The 19,766-nt window shown below is 49.7% G+C and overlaps 3 protein-coding genes and 3 pseudogenes across 3 annotated transcripts in view; 4 read left to right on the forward strand and 2 right to left on the reverse strand.

Annotated features, from left to right (window-relative positions):
• The window catches only part of LOC149098224 (uncharacterized), a 2,141-nt gene extending 2,001 nt beyond the window's left edge, over window positions 1-140 (forward strand). Inside the window, exon 4 of the mRNA XM_089276658.1 lies at window positions 1-140. This exon is cut by the window's left edge and continues 223 nt beyond it. The gene's annotated coding sequence lies outside the window, so the exon portion shown is untranslated.
• A 2,504-nt stretch (window positions 141-2,644) lies between these two features.
• LOC149098225 (uncharacterized) lies at window positions 2,645-3,471 on the reverse strand (annotated as a pseudogene).
• Window positions 3,472-3,815: 344 nt separating this feature from the next.
• On the forward strand, window positions 3,816-5,848 carry LOC149098226 (uncharacterized; annotated as a pseudogene).
• Window positions 5,849-7,091: 1,243 nt separating this feature from the next.
• LOC149098227 (uncharacterized) lies at window positions 7,092-8,616 on the forward strand (annotated as a pseudogene).
• A 4,070-nt stretch (window positions 8,617-12,686) lies between these two features.
• Window positions 12,687-14,072, reverse strand: LOC149098228 (uncharacterized). The gene has a single exon (XM_089276659.1). It carries the CDS (start codon window positions 14,070-14,072, stop codon window positions 12,687-12,689), a length of 1,386 nt encoding a protein of 461 aa, XP_089132785.1.
• A 3,278-nt stretch (window positions 14,073-17,350) lies between these two features.
• LOC149098229 (uncharacterized) lies at window positions 17,351-18,638 on the forward strand. Its single transcript, XM_089276979.1, has one exon. The coding sequence runs from the start codon at window positions 17,351-17,353 to the stop codon at window positions 18,626-18,628; it is 1,278 nt and encodes a 425-aa protein (XP_089133105.1). The 3' UTR covers window positions 18,629-18,638.
• The last annotated feature ends 1,128 nt before the right edge of the window (window positions 18,639-19,766 follow it).

Below are 19,766 nucleotides of genomic sequence, written 5' to 3' on the forward strand. Positions count from 1 at the left end.
AAGTCCTGGCATCTATCGGTGGCCATTACTAAAGCAGAAGATGGAACAATTGAGGTGGAAATCATATGCCTTCTCTTCTTTCTTCATCGCTCGCTGACCACTATAACTAGTTTCTCGTGAGCGCGCTCTTTGTTGCTCCAACCGATTACAAATTGAATAATTGATCAATTAATTATTTCAATCAAAGATTTCATTGATTTTCATTTATATACGCATGTAAGCGCGCGCAAAAGCTCATGGAACGGAATATATTTTTAATCCAAATAAACAGCCGCAAACATTCTCGAAAAAACCGACTTTCCCAGATATTATCTCTATTTCGAGTGAAAATGCGCAGGTTAATACTCCATTAGCCCTCGACCGTGGTCAGGTTCCTTGGCGCATTATTCATGCTAAATAATGCTTTTCTATTATGATTTTCAGACACGTACATTTATCTACTTATTTGATGAATGCAAACAAAACTGGTTCAGCGTTACCTCCATCAGTAGTATATAGGGGATTAACCAAATACCGTTTTTCATAGGGAGCCTCGTTTTGCCTTATCGCTGCCCCCACCATCAACCCCCTCACAGGCTCGGGGCTTGATGGTGGGGGCAGCGATAAGGCCAAACTCGGCTCCCTATGAAAAAAAGTATTTGGTTAATCCCCTATATACTACTAACAACAGCGGCACCTCGCGCAGCGGCACCCGGCGCAGCAGCACCAGGCGCAGCGTCGGCCAAACGAAGGGCGGTGGAGAGCCGGCCACGGGAAAGAACCGGTTTTGACCGGATTCAACCGCCCCAAAAGAGTGGGGTATGTTAGAAAGGGGCGAGCCGGGTGTAATATGGCTGGAGCGGGGATGGAACGAGCTCCAAACAAGTGCGGATGGCTGAAGCGGGGCCGGAAAGAAAGCTGCGGAAAGCGCTGTTACGGGGCGTACTGCAGCCAGCACAACTATCAGCTGAAAAAAGGAATGAAAGAGCCAGAGCCGTGCAGAGGCTGCGGTCTTCTATGCGACTACCGACTGTGCAGCCAGTGCGGCGGGGGCGCGCTAGCGCGTTTTTATTCGCCTGGTGCGCTGTAAAAACATCCAAGCTTCCACGTTTTGCTAAATCCTCTGTCTTTGAATTCATTGTAACGCGCAAACCCTTCGTCCAGCCTTCTGACGAAATGCTCTGCAAAAGGGAGCAGGTTTTCTTCTTGCTTGAGTTCGTCGCGAAGCTGTTCGTAAGACTCAAGACTTGGATGCCACATGTGGCATTCATTTACCGTGCCTTTCACACCTTTTATAAGAAATCCGTTCAAGAATTTCGGGTATTCAGGGTCGTCTTCTCTTTCAATCCCTTCGAACACGTCTTGAATGTCGTCTTTGATTTCTCTAGCAACCCGTTCCCAGTTTTTGGTTTCTTTCATCGCCTCTCTCAGCTGGCGCCACTTGTTGAGTTCTGCTCTGTCTTCTTCGTCGTTTTCACAAAGAGCCCCGATTTCTTCTCTCATTACGTCTGCGAAGAAACACGTCATTTTTCTGATCTTTTTTATCTCATCACCGTCGGTTTGCGGGTTGTTTTCCCTTTCAACCTGCAACTCGTAGAGCTCTTGATACGATGCCGGAACTTGCTTGTAACTCGCCATAAGTTCACTTAACTCCCCTCTGTTCAAATGCCTCGACCCCACCACCCCAGCCGCACCGTCGACATGAACCGCAGCCGCTCTTCCAACGTTGCGAACCCCACCTTCACTTCAACCCGCAGGGGCGCGCTAAAAAGCGGCTTTACCGCAAACAAGAAAAAGCGAAAAAAGCTTTTCAGCTTGTTTTGCTCGAGCTGCAAGAAATAAAACACCGGTTAGAGAAATGTAACCTTCGGTTATAACGCAAGGCACATGTCTTCCTATGGACTTTCCGAGGCCATTCAAAACCTCCCTCCAGAGCTTCGTGAGATGATTCTCAAGGAGTACATAGCGATAAAAATAAAGGAAAAAAAAGAAATGGGCTGGGCCGAGGTACATGACGAGTTTAAAGAGACACCCATCTGCGAAAAACGATCAAGAATTGTAAAGGTCATGTTTTGCAGTAAATGCAACTCCTGTGGCCTGAACGGACTCTGTTACGAGTGTTATAAAAATGGAGTAAAACACTATCTTGGCTATCCCATGTATGACGAGAACGACTACGCCCAAATCTTTCAGAAATTTTACTGAGCGGCGCGATATAACCTCTGTTTGAATAATTACATTAAAAATACACGGCTGCATTTGCATACCAAAAAAACATGCTTGTAAGTGTTCACTTGATTGCGTTTCTCGTGAATGAATATTTCACGCCTGAGTGGCAGAGACAAGTGCGTGATATTACACGCGAAGTTGTTGAATGCTTTCATGACGCGGTTCCGGTTGAGGCGACACAGCTTCCCGTTGCGAATTCCTGAAGGTTTCAGTTTAAGCCCGTTGCATTCCTCTTGGCTTCAGTTGAAGCGATCAGGAATTTTCAAAGCCACCAGGAATATTGAAGTCAAAAGGAATTTTACAGGCGGATTTCAATTTTTTGACCACAGTTTGTTAGAAAAGGGAATTTCTTCTCGGCCTGGCCAATAAAAAGGGCACTTTTCACCTTTTTTCGAGGAAAAACTGGGCACAAAACGCGATAGAACAAAGAGACTTCACTAGAGCGATAAAAAGAAACAGCTGATCGGGGGGTTTTCCCTATTTCGCACATGACTGCGTCAGTGAGTAACCTTCTCGAAAGTTCAAGGCTATTTATGTGGCAAGAAAAATACCGCAATCACCTGTTTTTGACAAGACAAAGAGAGAGTTTTGTGTTTTTTCGCTGGAAATTCAGTTCGAAGCGGGAGGTTTCGTGATTTTTTTTATCATTTCCTCTTCAAGTCTGCCGCGGATGTCTTTCTCAAGTTTTTGGACATCAACATCAGGAAGCTTTCTTGTTGATGGTTGGCGAAGCATCCTTGCTCGGACCTGATCTTTCAGAAAGTTGTATTGCTGAAACTCCGAAAGGATAGTGTCGAACTCGTGGGAAGACACCTCGTTGTTGTTCAAAGCGTTCGAGAGAAGTCTGTTGACGGTGTCGCGCTTGGCAACGGCGAGCGTGGTGATCTCTTGATGCTTCTTGATCTTCGAGTCGAGCTTTTTGCCGGCGAGAATCATCGTAGACGAAACGAGAGCGAAGCACCCACCAGCGCCGCCAAGAGGAACGGCAGCCGGCAAGCCAACCACAGACAGAGCGGAGCCAAAACTCGCGCTGGAAAACGCAGCCGAGAGAACGCTGGAGCCGGCGGCGCCCCAATTAACGAACTTTCTCGCGCGTTTGTATTTTTTCGCGACGAGGCGATAGTGGTGGACCTGGCCGGCCAATGTATTGGAAATCTCGTTGACCTTCTGCAAGCGGAAATTTTGAGAAGGCTCTGCCGCCACCACTGGATATAGTGGCTCGGCAGGCGGCGCGCTTGGTGGCAACAGATTTGCCGAAGACATTGCGTATATAAAGAAATTTAATTTAACTCTAATTCAAAAAGAAGCGGCAGGCCCTTGAAATCAAAGAGTTCACCATTTTCATCTTTCACTTTAAAGGTGATGCTGTTTATGAACTTGTCTGTAGAAGCGTCACGGAAAACGTTTTGCGATGAGTCGATGTTATAGCTGACTTTTTCATAAGGCTTTCCTCTGACGTCAACCTTGGCAAGAAGGTCTGACTTCTTTCCATTTAAAAAGTTTTTTGTTGAGTCAACGAGATCGCAGTGGATAAAGTAGCAACTCGGGCTGTTAAGCTTTTTGATATATTCTTCTGTCCTCATATTTCTCCCGATTCCAAGAAAATTGGCTAAACTGTAATCAACGGAAACTTTCGCTTGATTAGTGTTGAGCGAATTACTAGCGACGGTTGTAATTTTAAGAACAGAATTGGGGTTATTCGTTTCTAAGACCAATTTCCCCTTTTTCTTGTAACGTTCAAAACTGGATTGCAGTTCTTTTACGATGCTCTCGACATTGTAATGGCCTTCAGACAATGATGCAACCACATCGTTGGTTCCTTTAAAAAACATTCTGCCAACAGAACTCAGATTATGCCACGAGTTGAAAAAAGAACAACTCAAAAGTCTGGCATAGCTTGCTCCTGGGAGTGGTTCTTCAAAATAGATGGTCTCGCCGTTCTGTTGGGTGACAATAGTGAGAACAACCATTTTATATTCAACAAATAAAATTGTGTACAAATAATATGGCCAATTTGTGGAATGGTCCTGCGTTAAAAAAAGCGGAGGCGGCGAAGAAAAAGGCGTGGACAAGCTTTTTAAACCGCTTCCCCAAAGCGGTCAAAAGCCGGTTCATCTCACAAGCAACGATCGACGAGAAAAATAAAGTGACCGCAGAGGTGTTTTTCAAAGAAAGCGAAGACTCGTTTCAAAGCGTCTTCGGTTCAGATAGAAAGTACTGGAGCGCCGAAATGAAAGAAGCGCTTGGTTTGGGAGACAGCGGGGGTTTTCCTTACCAAGTGTCGCCGCTTGGTTCAAAAGTTTCCTTACCCATCCCTGCCGTACCTTTCGACGGCAAAGCGAAAAGTTTGAAAAAAATATTCGACGCCCCAATCCAAATCTACGTCACGCCTGACCAACATTTCACAACGAAATTCCGAGAAATATTTCAAAATACCAAACTCAGGCACACGTGAGCAGTCGAATCAAAACGCTGGCTGGGAGTACCTGACATAAAATATTGGCCGCAGCAGCTCAACTTCGCGGTTTTCTGCGCGACACAGGGGTGCGGAGTTTCTCGCGAAATCTTTGACAGCGGGATGGATCTCCCCCCGCAGATAAGAGCTTTTTACAAATTCCACGTGTACTTCACGGTCAGGCGGATTTTGTACCAGCTTGGAGGAATTCAGAGCATGAGCGCTTTGCCCGGAGACCCGCCGTTCAACCAATACAACAATCATTACGACGTCGCTTCGTACAAAAGGATATGCAGCGAGTTCGGCATTGCCCCCTCGAGCGATTTCCGCTTCACGCACGGGGAAAACCACGGTCTGGGAAGCGTTTACGTGTACGCGACCGGCGCGGGCCCGTCGAAAACCGACTATAAATACCCGGGATGGAACAAATTCAGCGATGAAGCAATAAATGGGGACTTGATCGATTATATCGAGCCGGGGGCCGCTTCTGATGCTCAAGCAGACTGGTTCGCGCCCAACACCGCGAACGGTTTGACGCAGGCGGGCTTGTCGAGAATCAACTAGTCAATCGAGGCTTTCGTTTACTGCGTCCTGGGCGCGCAAGTCAACGTCCGCAGAAGTATTCTCGGCAATGGCGGTCGGGCGAGAGAAGCCCAGAGCGAGTTCCTGGTGCTGATGGAAGACGCGATCAGACAGCCCGACTTGGCCGCGAGCGTGCAAAGGTACCAGCTCGCGGTGGACCAAGCGAAGGTCAGGCTCAATCTCGCTGTTGCCCCCATGGCGTGGCTCATGCCCGCGCAGATGATAATCAACAACGCAAGTACGATTGGTTACAACAACAAGCTGAAACAGGCGGTCTCCGGAATGAAACTGGGGGTGAATAACGAGGTAAATCCGGAGACAAAAAAAGCTGGTCTCAAACACATGGCAGGCGGCCCGTCAAAAATTAACCCGCCCAATAGCCACCCGTCTAACCCGATCCACAAAGCCGCAACAGCCGAATCGGGGCGTGTGGTTCCACCCCACAGGAAACCAGCTTTGACCGAAACTCAGCAAGCGCAGCCACCGGCGCAAAAAATTGAGCCCGAGGCTGCAGACAAAACGCCGCAACACGAAATTAACAAAACGGCTGTCATTGCCGGTGTTGTTGGATTTTCGGCGTTGCTGTTCGCGGCTTGGCGCTAAACTAACGCTGCTTCTTAAAATATTTTTCGAACAAAAAGGCCACCGCGGCAAGAATGAGAAGCCAGGTGTGCTCGGCCAGAAATCCGACGACTTGGCCGGCGGCTTTGAAAAGGAAGCTCACAATCGAGCCAATCAGCCTGGGCAGCAGAGAGCCGAGTTTCGCGGCAATATCTTTGAGGCCGTTCCCCAAAGCTGTGCCGGTGGCTTTCAAACCTCTGGTGAGGACCCCGATGACAGCGCCGATTGTGGTCCTGGCGGCGAGAAGAATGGCGGTCAACGTCACGCCATATTTTTTGAAGATCTCCTTGACCCTTTCCAAGAGAGGCCGCCCCCTTTCCCTTTCCGCGATCTGAGTTTGCAAACGGGCGATCTCCTCGTTTCTTTCTGCAACTCTGCCTTCTGCGGCTTCTTTTTCAGAGGGCGAGGCATTCTCATCTTGGATGATCGCCTGGTCTTCCTCGTTTTGGCGCTGCAGCTCGCTTTCCTGCTCTTTCAGGTCGTCCAACGGTTTTGTTTGGTTGAACCTTTCTTCCATGGCGTTTGTTTCGCTTTCTTTTTCAGCGATTCTGGCCCTGAATCTGTCAACCTTGGCTTGTTCCTTTTCTCTGTTTTTTGTTTTTTTTCGTAAGCGAATCCAATTCTTTTTTCTTGTTTTCAAGATCGGTTTGATAGTTCTTTTTCAGTTCTTTGAGCCTAAGCAGCTCTGCTTCACTTTCAAGGTTCGAACCATGTTCGTCCTGAAAGACATCGATCTTAGCATTAGTTTGCTCGATTTTACGTCTAAGATCTTCAACTTTTCTCTTTTCTTCTTGTCTTTGCGAGTAGAGCGTTTCAGCCTGTTGTTGTTGGTTTTCAGCTTCTACCAGTCTTTGTTTCATTTCTCTGATAGTATCCCGGTCTTCTACAATGATGACATTAGCTTTACGCCCCAGAGCTGGTTCTTTCAATTTTATGAAAGATTTTTGAAGAGTCACGCCGTCTTTTTTGAAAATTCTGTACTCTTTATTTGCGGGCTTCACAACAAGCGAAGTTTGATTCCCTTTTTCTTGGCCCAATTTGATTGGACCTAATTTTGCTCTGTTTGCATCCGGGTACACTTTTTTGATATTTTCCCAGCCTTTTTCAATCATGACTTTTTCGTCATCATGATGAATAAAAGCCCCGAGCAAAGGGGTTTCTTCCTGATAAGAAGTGTCAGGCGGGCCGGACTGCTCGTGAGGAAAAGTACTCATTTCCATTTGTTCGCCCCCGTGGTATGGGTCGCCAGGTTGGTAGGGAGTTGACGCCGCGCCTTGCTGAAAAGGACGGGTTGTGTCAACCTCTTGTTCGCCTTCATCAGAGTCGTGGTCAAGCCGGTTGTCAACGCCGGGTTCTTCGTAGCCAAATTCGCCACCCCCTTCTGCCATAGCGATATATTAAAAGCCTATTATTTTTCAAATTAGAAATTATCGCCGGCGGCTAATACAATGTCAGTTCCAGAGAACCTTCGCGCGACGTACAGCAAAAAAACCTTACAAGGCATGCAGGCCGAGCGCGCAGTGAAGCGGATCACCTTTTCCCGCACTGAAGCCAACCCCGGCGATACTCTGTACGTTTACGTTCCCAAGCTGAACGCGAACGACGTTCTGGTGCCGGGCTCGCTAGCGCTTGTCTTTAACATCGACCTTTCTGGAGGGCACGCCAACAACTTCCTCGTCCAGAACGTCACGCGAGCGCTCGTTGACAGGCTGCACTTGAAGTTTGGAGGCACTACCCTGAATGACATGGTTGGCTATGGCATCTACAAAATCTTTGATGACCTTTTCCTTTCGCAGAAAGAAAGAGACAACAGGATCCTCGAAGGGATTCAGAGTGAGAAACTATGCAAGATCCGCTCAGGCGCGGGAGACAAGGAAACCTCGGGCGTCGACGCTGAAAACAAGCTGAACGAGGTGTACGGGAGCAAGTACCGGATCAGGCTGGACCATCAGATCTTAACTGACCACGGCGTTTTCTACTCCCAGGCCCTTTACAAAGACCTCACGTTCGAAATAACCCTGGCTGAAGCTGCACATGTGGTCAATGGCTCCGATACAACCAAGCTGAAATACAGGCTGACCAACATCCAGCTCGAGTACGATATGATGCGCAGCAAGACTCTGGCAGACGAGGCGCATAGCGTTTACTCCAGCGGAAAAGAGTTTCGCCTATGACCACGTGATGCGTTCCAAAGTGGTGCCCTTCAAAAAAGACACCGACACGAGGAAGAACATCAAAATCGATGCCCAAAAAAGGTCGCTAAAAGCCCTCCTGCTACTGTTCATAGAGCCGTATGCTGATGGCGCCAGAGATTCAGAAAAATACGTCTTCCCGGATCTGACGAAAGTCAGCGTCACGATCAACGGCTCGCCCAACATGATTTACAACAACGGCATCGAAGGCAAGGACATGTGGGAAGAGGCCCAACGCTTCTTCGTGAAGGAAAAAAATAAAACCGAGCACATGGATGTGACAAAGTTTTACACTGGAGATAATTTCGGGCTTCTGATTGATATGCGCTCCATGGCGGACCAAGAAATTCATGGAAGCGGCAAGCGCATTGTGAACAGAACGGACGGGATCCAGCTGGAAATCGAGAGGAAAGCCGAAGGCTCAGGCAACGTGAACTGCCACGTATTCGTCATCGTCGACTCCCAGTTCAACATTATGGAAAGACAGCTGGAATCTGTACAGAATTAATATGGACCCAAGCAAGATACCCTTCAACGCTCTCATCGTGGGGCCGACCAATTCAGGCAAATCGAGGTTCGTGGTTGACCAGCTCTACGGCCCGTTCCGCGGAAAGTTCGACTACATCGTGCTCATCTGTCCGACGTTCACGCACAACAGGACCTACCAACGGCTTGGCGAAAATGATCCGAGAATGGATGTGATAGTCTGTGAGCAGCACGACGTGGAAAGGTGGCTGAAGCTAGTGAGATGGCTTTCCGAGGGCACCAACACGCTCATAATCCTTGACGACTGCGCGGCCTCCAAAGATGTGAAAGGGCGCACAGGCGAGCTGGTGAATCTCGCCTTTTCCGCGCGGCATATGGGCATCAGCGTGTGGGTGCTGATCCAGAAGTTGACCGGAATAACAGCTTCCTTCCGTGAGAACGTGGCGGCGATCGTACTCTTTTACACCCCCTCGGCCAGGATAACGAAAGCCATCTTCGACGATTACGCCGGCCAGCTCTCCCCCGATGAGTACAGAGGATTGATTTCAAAGCTGAAAGAGCGAAAGTTCTCTTATCTTATATTCGCACTTCGCCACCCCTACGGGGTAAAGTTATTTGAATAAAAAAAATGCGAGCTGTATATAGCCTTGCACAATGTCTGCAGAAGACGCGTTAGCAGATGTTATTAACCTTCTTGAAAAAGAGCCCGCGCCGTCGAGTGGTCTCGCAGGCGGCCTTGTTCCAACCGCCCCCGACATTCCCACTCTTCGCGAGCAGTTGGCCGTTTTCGTGTCCACAGGCAAAGCCGAAGAGGCTATCGGAGTTCAGCTGACCCACGAGCAGGTGAAGCGCCTGAGCGACAAAGAGGTCGAGACATACACTAAAACGCTATGAGGCGTACGTGGGCTGAAAGACAACAGAAAGCCTGATCGACAGCTTCATTTTTCTTGCAACCAAAGCGGTCGGAATGGTCGTCAAAATCAAAGACATCGAGGCTTACCAAGAAGAGCTCAGAAACGACTACATCTTGAACAAAGAGCTCTCTAATCTGGCTGCCAACCTTTCTTTGAAGTGCGGCCGGTTTCTTGCCGCGGCCAACTCGGCGCTGATCACCACGAAACATATTGATTTTAGTCCACAGTTGACGGAGCCGAGGCACCCTTCTCGCGATGAACAAGGCAATCCGCTTGAGGGCGTTGATGAAGTACTCGGCTCAGCAACTGCTGAGGTCTTGCTGACAAATTGTTAATAAATGCTGAGGTCTTGCTGGCAAATTGTTAACAAATGCTGAGGTCTTGCTGACAATTGATTAACAATTAAACTTTTTTTATTTCTTATAATACGGTTCGCTTCAATGTCAACCGAACAATCCGAGAGCGCGCCTCAGGTAGAGACCAAGGCAGCGCCTGCCGCCGTCACTGCACCTCAGGTAGAGACCAAGGCAGCGCCTGCCGCCGATATCACACAGCAAGCGACGACTCCTACTGCAACCACGCAGCGCAAGAAAGGCCCCAAGCGTGTGGCCGCCGGAAAACTTTCTGCCGAAAAAAGACGGCTGGCCCGAGAAGAACAAAAGAAAGCGTTCGCCGAGGCTTATTATGCAGAAAAGCAAGCGGAAGCCGCCACGGCGGCCCCGGATACAAAAGAAAAAAGCCCAAATAGCGGCGGCCTCAGCGCCAACCAATGGATCGCTATTGGCGGTGTTGGAGTTTCCCTTCTCGGGATCTATTACAAGCGTGAAGAGCTCATGGCAATGGCCAAGCCCGTGTTCGACAAATTCAAAACGCCGAAGCCCGCGCCGGAGCTCGCTCCTGAGCCCGCGAGTGTCGAGCCAAAACCTGCTCGCGATACACGGCCAAGAGGATTTAAAAAAATGGTTTAAATGTTTGCGCGTGATTCATATCTCACCATGACGTTCCCAAGCATTGCGCAGGTTCTCATCTATACATCAGCAATCGGAGGGATTACGCTTTTTTGGGCCGATTTTTCCGTCAAGACTTGGAGGATGGTGAGACGTCTTACCGACGAAATGCTTGTCGAAGAGGGAGAAAGGCGGAGAAAAATGGAACGAGAGGTCAGGCGAAAAATTGAAATAGAAGACAGAATCAAAGAATTCGCGGAAGAAGAATAAGAAGCTGAAAGACAGGTCCCCAATTAATTTTGTTTTAAACTTTCGCTCTTTCCTTATATCAACGCGCCATGTCCGACAACAAGCTCGTCAAGATCGTCATTGACGCCGCAACTCTCACGGGATTAGCCGGGGGCATCGGCTGGGCCGCGAAAAAGGTTGTGAAAGAGAATTTCACTTCTGATCCCAGCAGCAGCTTTATGAATTACATGAAGTTCACCGTCGTCGTGGCGGGCAGCATTGCGCTAAAAGGGTACCTTGAGGACCAGAAAATTCTCCCCGCCAGCATTTGAAAAAAAACCCCTTATAATAGCGCGATGGAGTGTTCTTGTTTCACCATCAAAGCCCTCACAACGGTTGCGCTGTTATTTTTCGCATACAATGTAACCAGTCATACCGCTGTTGCCATGAAATTTGTTTGGTCGGTTGAGTGCACCGATGAAGACAACGCTTTTGAGGATCTTGATACTGAACAATTCCCATTACCGGAGAAATGCCCTACACCTCCTCCATACGAACCCCAGCCGCCGCCATACGAGAACAATTAAAAATAGATTTACAACATATACCATGGCGAGCATCGCTATCATGATTGGCGGAGCTGTGTTGAACGCCACGGCTTTTATCGGCGGCAATTATCTGGCGAGGGCGCTCGGCGGGGGCGACAAAGCTGCGCTTGAAGAAAAGAAGCGCCACGACAAAGCTCTCGAAGATTATCAAGCCGCTTACGCCAAATACACGCGCGACCGGACACAACTTCTCGACTGGATCGCGACCAACGCGCAAACAAAGGAGCAGGCCAAGCAGAACACGACCAACACGGACTACGCCTTCAAACTCTACAACCAGGCGCATCCTGACGAACAGATGGTGCCCCCCAAGGAGCAGAAGTTCTCAGATTTCTATCGGCCGAGCGAGCAGCAGAAAAACGGCGAACTCGCGTTGGTGGGCGCCGGGGCGCTCGCTCTGGGTTACGCGGCCTTCCGGTTCCTTTAAACTTTTTTACGCCTTACTTATATGGACGCGAAACTCGCAAAGATTTACTACGGCCCCGGGGGCTACTGGAAAGGCATAGCCGCGATCAAAAAATTGGCCGAGGCCGCCAAGGTACCTGAAGAGGCCGCAAAAAAGTGGCTGATCAGGCAAGCGCTCTGGCAGATATACCTCCCCGCGCTGAAGCGGATTCCTCGGCCGAAATTCGACGTTCCCACGCCCAACAGGGTCCATCAGGCTGACCTTCTTTTTCTGCCGCACGACAAGCTCCCTCGCGGCCGCAAAGTTTTCAAATACGCGCTGACCGTTGTCGACGTGGCCAGCCGCTTCAAAGAGGCCGAACCCCTGACTTCGAAAAATTCTGATGAGGTCGCCCTGGCCTTTCAGAAGATTTACAAGCGCTCGCCTCTCGAATGGCCCGAAATGCTGCAGGTTGACCCCGGGCGCGAATTCATGGGCGCCGTCACCAAAGAGATGGACAAGCACAAAACCTTTATCCGGCGCGGGCGCGTTAACATTTACCGCGACCAGGCCATTGTCGAACGTTTCAACCGAACTCTGGGTGAGCGATTGTTCGGGCACCAGTACGCCGAAGAGATGCTTCTCCCTGAGGGCAAGCGGTCCACTGCCTGGGTGAAAAGACTTCCTGAAGTTGTTTCGGCTCTGAACAACGAGGTCACAAGTCTTATCGGCAAGAAACCCGCCGTCGCCATCAAAGAAAAAGCTGTTTACGCAAGGCCGTCGACACCTTACACGAGGCCTGTTGGAAAACGCGAAAAAATCCTCCCCTCTCTTGTCCAAGTTCGTTATCTCTACCAGCCCGGCGAGCTTGAAGGGGGCGTGCAAAGAGCCACAGACCCAATCTGGTCTTTGAAAGTTTACAACATTGAAAGGTCTTTCATCAAACCCGATCAGCCCGTTCTCTACTATCTGCGCGACGGACCCGAGCGCGGTTTCGTGCGCGAAGAGCTGCTCGTTGTCCCTCCTAACACTACTCTTCCTCCCGCTGACGTGAACTAAACTAGGTGTGATATTCGATTGGTTCGGTGTGTATCCCGTCGGGCAGCACCCACCGCTTGTCGTAATACGCGCTTAGACCCAGCTTGTCCTGCTCGTATGTGACCATCTTCCCGTCCCGCATCCTGAAACCTCGGTTTGTGGCCATGTCCCTGCTTCCTTCCAACGCTTTCTTGAACCGCTCCCAAGTCAGCTCATTCTGCGTTTTCGACATCCCCTTCGTGCTGAACTTCTTTTTTTCACCCACCTCCCCTTCGTCGGCAAAATAGCACTTCGAGCTGAGCGCGATCATCCGGCTGCCCTCGAACTCAAGTTTGGAGAGGCCTGGCGTCCGGCCGCTCCACTTGTCCCAAGCCAGCCATTTTCTTTTTTCCGCTTCGAATTCCGCCTTCATCTCAGGCCGGACGACGTCGTCGAGCCTCTCGCCCGAGATCGCCATGTAGTTGCTGTCCGTGTCCATCTGGATCAGCTCGAAATCTCTTCTGTCGACGTACTTGTCGAGAAAGTCGTAGTAAAATTCAAGCATCCGCAGCTTCGCAAGCTGGTAGACAGCGATTCCGATCTGGAACGGCCGCCTTATTGTCACCCGAGGCTTCCGGCTTTCTAGCTCGTAAGCCTCCCCGATCTCGTCGAGGTCTTCGAAATACGCGCTCCGCAGCGCTCTGTCGACTACCTTCTCGTCTTTCGTGTATATCACGTTCGTTTGCCGCTCCAGCGCTTCGATGAACTTCCCGTATGCGCTGTTTCCCAGCAGTTTTAACACTTCTGCCAGCAGCGCCTTGCTTCTGTCAACGTCTCCTGTCCGGCGAGCCTCAGTCACTTGCTCTACGAACCACGTGAATGGTTTGCCCGGGTTGTAGTCAATTGTTCTGTAAACTTTCTTCACAACTGCCCCATGGTCTCCGTACCACTGCAGGAGTGGCGCGTACACCGGCATCCTTTCTGCTGACAGCGCCCCCACAAGCTTTTTTCCGTCTCCGCGCTTTCTGCCCGTTTTCGCCAAGTATTCTTTCATGTGCTCCGGCACAGCTTCGGCCGGAACGGTTTTGTTGTGAAAGAAAGGGCACATCTCTTCGAACTTTGGCCACAACTTTTTCGGAATCTCGATGTCCACTTCCGCGAAACCGAACCACTCTCCATATTTCAGCCGTTCCACCAAAACTTCGGCCGCTTCACCTTGGCGGTCTTCGCTGTAATGTTTTACACTCCCCCTTCCACACGGCATTGCTCTCAGCATCGTTGAGGGATAGAGAGCGTTCGCGTCGTAGCCCAAAATCTTTTTGCACAGACGCGGTTCTTCTAACTGATGCGCCCTTATCCTCGTCACGCCCGCTTCGTGGTACCTTGTGAAAACCAGGCTCGGCCCGCCCACAATTGACCTTTTTAGCATTCCGTATTACTCTATGCCGGGGCAATACAGATCTGCTCCGCGCTCTATTGCCCCCCGGAGCACATAATGCATGCTGACTCCTGGCAGGCTTACGGCGTCTTTCAGGATGTCTATTCCTCTCTCTGTGTAGAAGCTTTTCATCTTTTCCAGCGCCTCGAGGCCCGGTGCAACGTCAAGATTGTTGTAGTAACGCAGCCAGTCTGCGAAAGTCCGCATCCCCGTTTCTTTGAACACCCGCTGACACTCCTCCCACTCCTTCCTCGTCAGAACGTATCCGCCTTTCAGCTTCGAATACCATGCCTCGTATTCTGGGAGCCCTGGGTAGTCAAGCTTTTCCGGCCCGTCGAACCATTCGTATGGGAACCACGCTTTCGCTGCTTCGCTTCCGTAAGCTTAGACCCATTTTTCGTAGCTCGTGCCCGGGCCCAGATAGTTTATGATGTCCAGGAAACGCGCCCTGCTGGTCAGCAGGAACATCGTTTTGTTCCCCTTCTTCGCCACTTTCACCTTTTTGTTTTCTTCAGCCACTGCGCTCGCGAAATGGCTTTTTATCAGATTTAAGTCGTACGCGCCTGAGTTGAAGCCCACCACAGGGACATCGTTGCACCATTCGCACATTTTTTTCTTCTGGTCTTTCGGCAGCAAATTCATGTCTTTTGGCAAAAACTCCTCTCTCACCCTCTCCCCGATTTTTTTCTCGCGGCGCTCCAGCTCTTTCATGAACTTGCCGATCAGCTCTACCGGGTTCTTTTCGCATATGTGCGTCGGCTCTCTTTCCAGCGTGTCGCCAATGCTCACTGAGATCGGCACGTGCGCGCTTTCTATCGTCAACGCGCCTGTCGGCTCTTTCCGCTGATTCGCGTCTCCGTACGCCTCAAAATCGTAAAAGATCGCGTGCGGGTATGTTTGCGTTTGCTTTTTCGGCAGTTCCCCTTTGAGAAACCCGACTTCGCAACTCCAGGCCTCGATTACTCTGTAGCCTCTGTTCCGCAGCGAGGCTGTTCTGTTCACCGTGTCTTCGTATAGCTGTTCGGCTGTTTCCCCGCTTACCAGGACCTCCTGGCGGTTTGGGTAACATTTGGGACATCCGTGGTACGGGCATCCGTGGTATTGCCATACCGTCCTCGTTTCGTGGTGGTAGCCGTCCACAGGCGAGGCTTTCTTCCCGCTCCCTTTGTCCCTCTCTATCCATCTCTCGCCTCCGTGCCCGCACATTGCGTGGTGTATGTGGATTCCCTGGATCTTTGCTTCCCGCTCCAGCCACAGTACCGCTTGTTTCGATACTGAGCCCTTCGGGTACATCGCTTTCTCAAAGCACGTCAGCGGCGCTTCAACTTTTGTCCCCGGGCAAGAGATCACCGTTTCTCCCGCGCTGCAGGTTTCGTGGTGGCGTTGCAGATGACAAGATTGTGTGAACCTCTGCCCGCAGTGTGTGCATGCATACGTTTTCGCGAGCTTCGCGATGTCTTTGATCAAGAAAGCGTGCTTTTCGTATACACCTAGCGTCAAAAGGTTTTTTAGTTTGCGGTTCGGGTTTTTTCTGAGATGCCATACCACTTCACCGTCTTCCAAACGCTCAGGCTCGTAGACACGGATTCCCAACCAAGATCCGACGGGCGAGCCCTCATTCAGATGCAATTCCACTTTGTCCAGCTCATCCAGTGACGTTTTTCCGAACTTTTCTGGAATGACCTTGAGTTTATAAAAACTCTTGGCCAGGTTTTTCGCTTCTCTTGTGCAACGGTCCGTGCGCGCCCCTCTGTGCACTGCCAGACAACGCCATAGGCACAGGTTGTCTTTGTATGTGTCCAGTGCCACCATGGCCTGGCTATGCGCAAGGTTGCGTAGCCATTCAGGCAATGGCCCTGTTTCCACCAAAGGCTGCCTGTCTAGCACAACTTTCACGTCTATGTTGAAAAACCCTTCGAAAACCCACTTAGTGTTTGGTCTTTCCACTCTTTGGTTGTCGAGACGCTCTTCTTCCCGCTCGTTGAGCCATTTTTCCGCGTCTTTTAGTTTGTTGTACCACTTTGAGCCTTTGGGGTTCGAATAGTATACGATTACTGTTCCGTCCTCAATGTTTCGCAACTGGTACCCGTATACTTGCCGTAGATAGAATGACGTGCTTACTCTTTCACGGATCTTCGCCATGAACTCTGGCGTCAGGTTTCTCCCCAAACGCCTGATGAAACGCCATATTATGTAACGCCGGCCCGTTATTTCGTCTTCCTTCTCTTTCTCTTTATCGTCGTACAGATCCAGAATCTCTCTCTGGTAATCTGTCGCTGTTCGAATTCTCCGCGCAGGAAAGGGGTCGTACTCTCTCAGAAGCGCTTGCACTCCTCTTTGCCTTCTTTGGCGTGGAGGGGCTGTTGGCTCGTGAGGTTTCGGAAGAAGCGGCTTTCGCAGACCCGCCTGCGTTTCTTGTGAAATCGGTTCATCCAGCACGTTCCGGACAACCTTTCTTACCGCTGGCGGGCTTTCTGCAAGAAGCTCATCGAAATAACGCAATACCGCCGGGTCAATTTTTGCGAGTTCTTCTTCCAGTCTTTTTTGAATGCTGGAAGACATGGCTCCTTGGGATATGATGCCAGTTACCTTTCTCTAACTGGTGTGTTTCTTTCTTGCAGCTCCAGCAAAACAAACTGAAAAGCTTTTTTCGCTTTTTCTTTTTTGCGGTAAAGCCTCGTTTTTAGCGTGTTTCCGCCGCACTGGCTGCACAGTCGGTAGTCGCATGGAAGAACGATCCCGCAGCCTCTGTACGGCTCTGGCTCTTTCATTCCTTTTTTCAGCTGATAGTTGTGCTGGCTGCAGTACGCCCCGTAACAGCGCTTTCCGCAGCTTTCTTTCCGGCCCCGCTTCAGCCATCCGCACTTGTTTGGAGCTCGTTCCATCCCCGCTCCAGCCATATTACACCCGGCTCGCCCCTTTCTAACATACCCCACTCTTTTGGGGTGGTTGAATCCGGTCAAAACCGGTTCTTTCCCGTGGCCGGCTCTCCACCGCCCCTCGTTTGGCCGACGCTGCGCCTGGTGCTGCTGCGCCGGGTGCCGCTGCGCGGGGTGCCGCTGTTGTTAGTAGTTAATAGGGAATTAACCAAATACTTTTTTTCATAGGGAGCCGAGTTTGGCCTTATCGCTGCCCCCACCATCAAGCCCCGAGCCTGTGAGGGGGTTGATGGTGGGGGCAGCGATAAGGCAAAACGAGGCTCCCTATGAAAAACGGTATTTGGTTAATCCCCTATATACTACTCCATCATCGAAGATTCACTAACCACCATGCAGCGACAGGAATCTAGACTGAATGAAGCTTTCCTGAGATCTGACAACGCGGGCTGTTATCATTGCGCATTTCTTCTTCTCAGTCTTCCAAGCCTTGGACAGCGCGTTGGTGTCCGCACAGCTCGTTATGACTTTAGTGAGGCCCAAGCTGGGAAAGACATATGTGACCGCCAAGCAGCCGCCCTGGAGAGCCACATTAGGCGCTACATTAATGAGGGCAATGACGTCAAAACAGCCGATGACATGAAAGCTGCTATCGACTCGCATGGGGGCGTCAAAGGCTGCTACTCAGTGGTGTGCAAGGTTGACGAAAGGTCCCAAAACATGACCAAGCACTCGCTGAGTGGCATACAGTCTTTGAATAACTTCGTGTTTACTGAAAGTGGAGAGATCATCGCTTGGCGGGCCTACAATGTTGGACCTGGAAAGGTCTTCTCCGCGGCGTTGCTGGCGCGTCTCGGCACCCCTCAAGGCCCAACGAACTTACAAGTTCTCCAGGCGTTCAGTAGCCCTGACATGCTGACTGGTGTCTTCCGTGCCCCTTCCAGCACGCAGGAACAGCAGCCTGCAGCACCTCCAAATGAGCCTATAGCTGCAGAAGGGATTCAGCTCGAAGAAGAAGAGAGTGTGGTCTTTGGTTGCCTAGAGGAGGGTTGTATAAAGGTTTACCAAAGTCACAGCAGCCTTCAGCGACACCTTGATGCCGGGAAACACCTTCTGGCGTTAGAGAGAGAGTCCGCGTACGACGTGATAAAGAAAAAGTGGGCAGAGACGTGCAAGTCAATTTCTGGTAGCTACATGGAAGCAGCTCATTCACCCACATTTGCATCCGCCTCAGTTTCCCATAGCCAGTCGGAAGACGCACCGCCAACAGCTGACATGGGCTGGGCACTGAAAAAGACTAAGAAGTCCGTTCATTTCACCACCAAAGTGCGCCAATTTTTGCGTGAAGTCTTCCTTCAAGGAGAGGACACTGGAAATAAAGCAACGGCTGAGAACATAGCAGCACGAATGAGGTCCATGCTAACCGCTGAGGGAACGAAGGTTTTTACCAAGGACGAGTGGCTGACATCTACCCAGATTTCCAGATATTTCAGTAGATTGGCCGCATTAAACAGGAGTGGGGCTCTTCATAGATCAGAGGAGGCGAGGCCAGCACCAACAGAACCGGTACCCGAGGAAGGAGAAAGCGAAGATGAGGAGGAAGACCCATACGTGGCTGAAGCTCCCATCATTAGAACACGGCTTCAAATCAGGAGGGAACTAGAACTGTAACTTTACTTTCGATCAGTGTTTATCTGTTTGATCATATTTATTTTGACTTTTCTCTTTGATAGTTTTTTCAAAGGACAGTTCTTTAGGGCACAGGTCACAAAAACACGCCGTTGATTTTGTTTTCGGTATAGCGAGGTCTTTCTGATAAAGTTTTCTGCATCAAGATGCGATGTGGCGTGCCAGTTTCAAGCAAATGTATTATTCCTTTATTAGACGAACCAAAGTGAGTAATGTAAGCATTTTGATAGTGTCCTGCGGACACGCGTGTTTGACTTAACGAATAGTAAGTCCTGTCACGTAGTTCACTTCTACAATAATAGAGGCCATCATTAAGCCGCCAATTGTTATTTTCATGGCTTAAGACAAACAATAGCCTTCGACATCATTCTATTTCATTAAATTTTATATTGTGTAACCATTTTTCGGCATCTTCTGTCTGTTGCTATGTCATTATTACAGAATTAGCGCGTTATAATGAAAAAAACATTGACGGCGGTGGGTACCCTGTGGTGGGCGGATTTTTCTTTTTTAAGCGACTAGATAGAAATGGTTCTATTTCATTAAAGTGTAAGGTGTGTAACCATTTTGTGGCATTTTCTGTCTGTTGCTGCGTCATTATTACAGAATTTGCGCGTTATAATGAATAAAAATTGACGCGGGTACCCTGTGGTGGACGAAGTGTTTGTAGCCCTCCTGTGGAATAGTTCAGTAAGTGCCCAAAGATTTTTTTGCAGATAATGTTAGTATGAAGTTCCACCTTTTAGACGATATGCTCCGTTTCTTGAAGCATGCTCCGCCATTGGAGATATTTTGGCCTAAACTTTGCGTATTTTTACAGTTTTGACTATTAGGTGAGAAGGGGGTCTTGGATGAGACCACTTGTGTAATAGGAATTAGTCGTAGAAGAACGCAACGTAGACAACAGATTGTCTTTGGGTGGGACAACATTCACTTAAAATTTGAAAAGATTTGGTCGAATTCTCATAGCGGTAGAACTTTATACTTTTGACTATTTTTTTGGTGATTTTTGGTCATTTTTGTAAAAAAAAAACTAGGGGGGTGGTCAACTCCCCCCGGTTTTGACCAAATTTCCTTAAACTTAGACTGAAGTAGTTTTGGGTGAACCCCTTCAAACTGG

The sequence above is a fragment of the Orbicella faveolata genome, unplaced genomic scaffold (assembly GCF_042242905.1).
Source record: "Orbicella faveolata isolate gen_17 unplaced genomic scaffold, um_ofav_v1 contig_46, whole genome shotgun sequence".
In the NCBI taxonomy this organism is placed as follows: Eukaryota; Metazoa; Cnidaria; class Anthozoa; order Scleractinia; family Merulinidae; genus Orbicella; species Orbicella faveolata.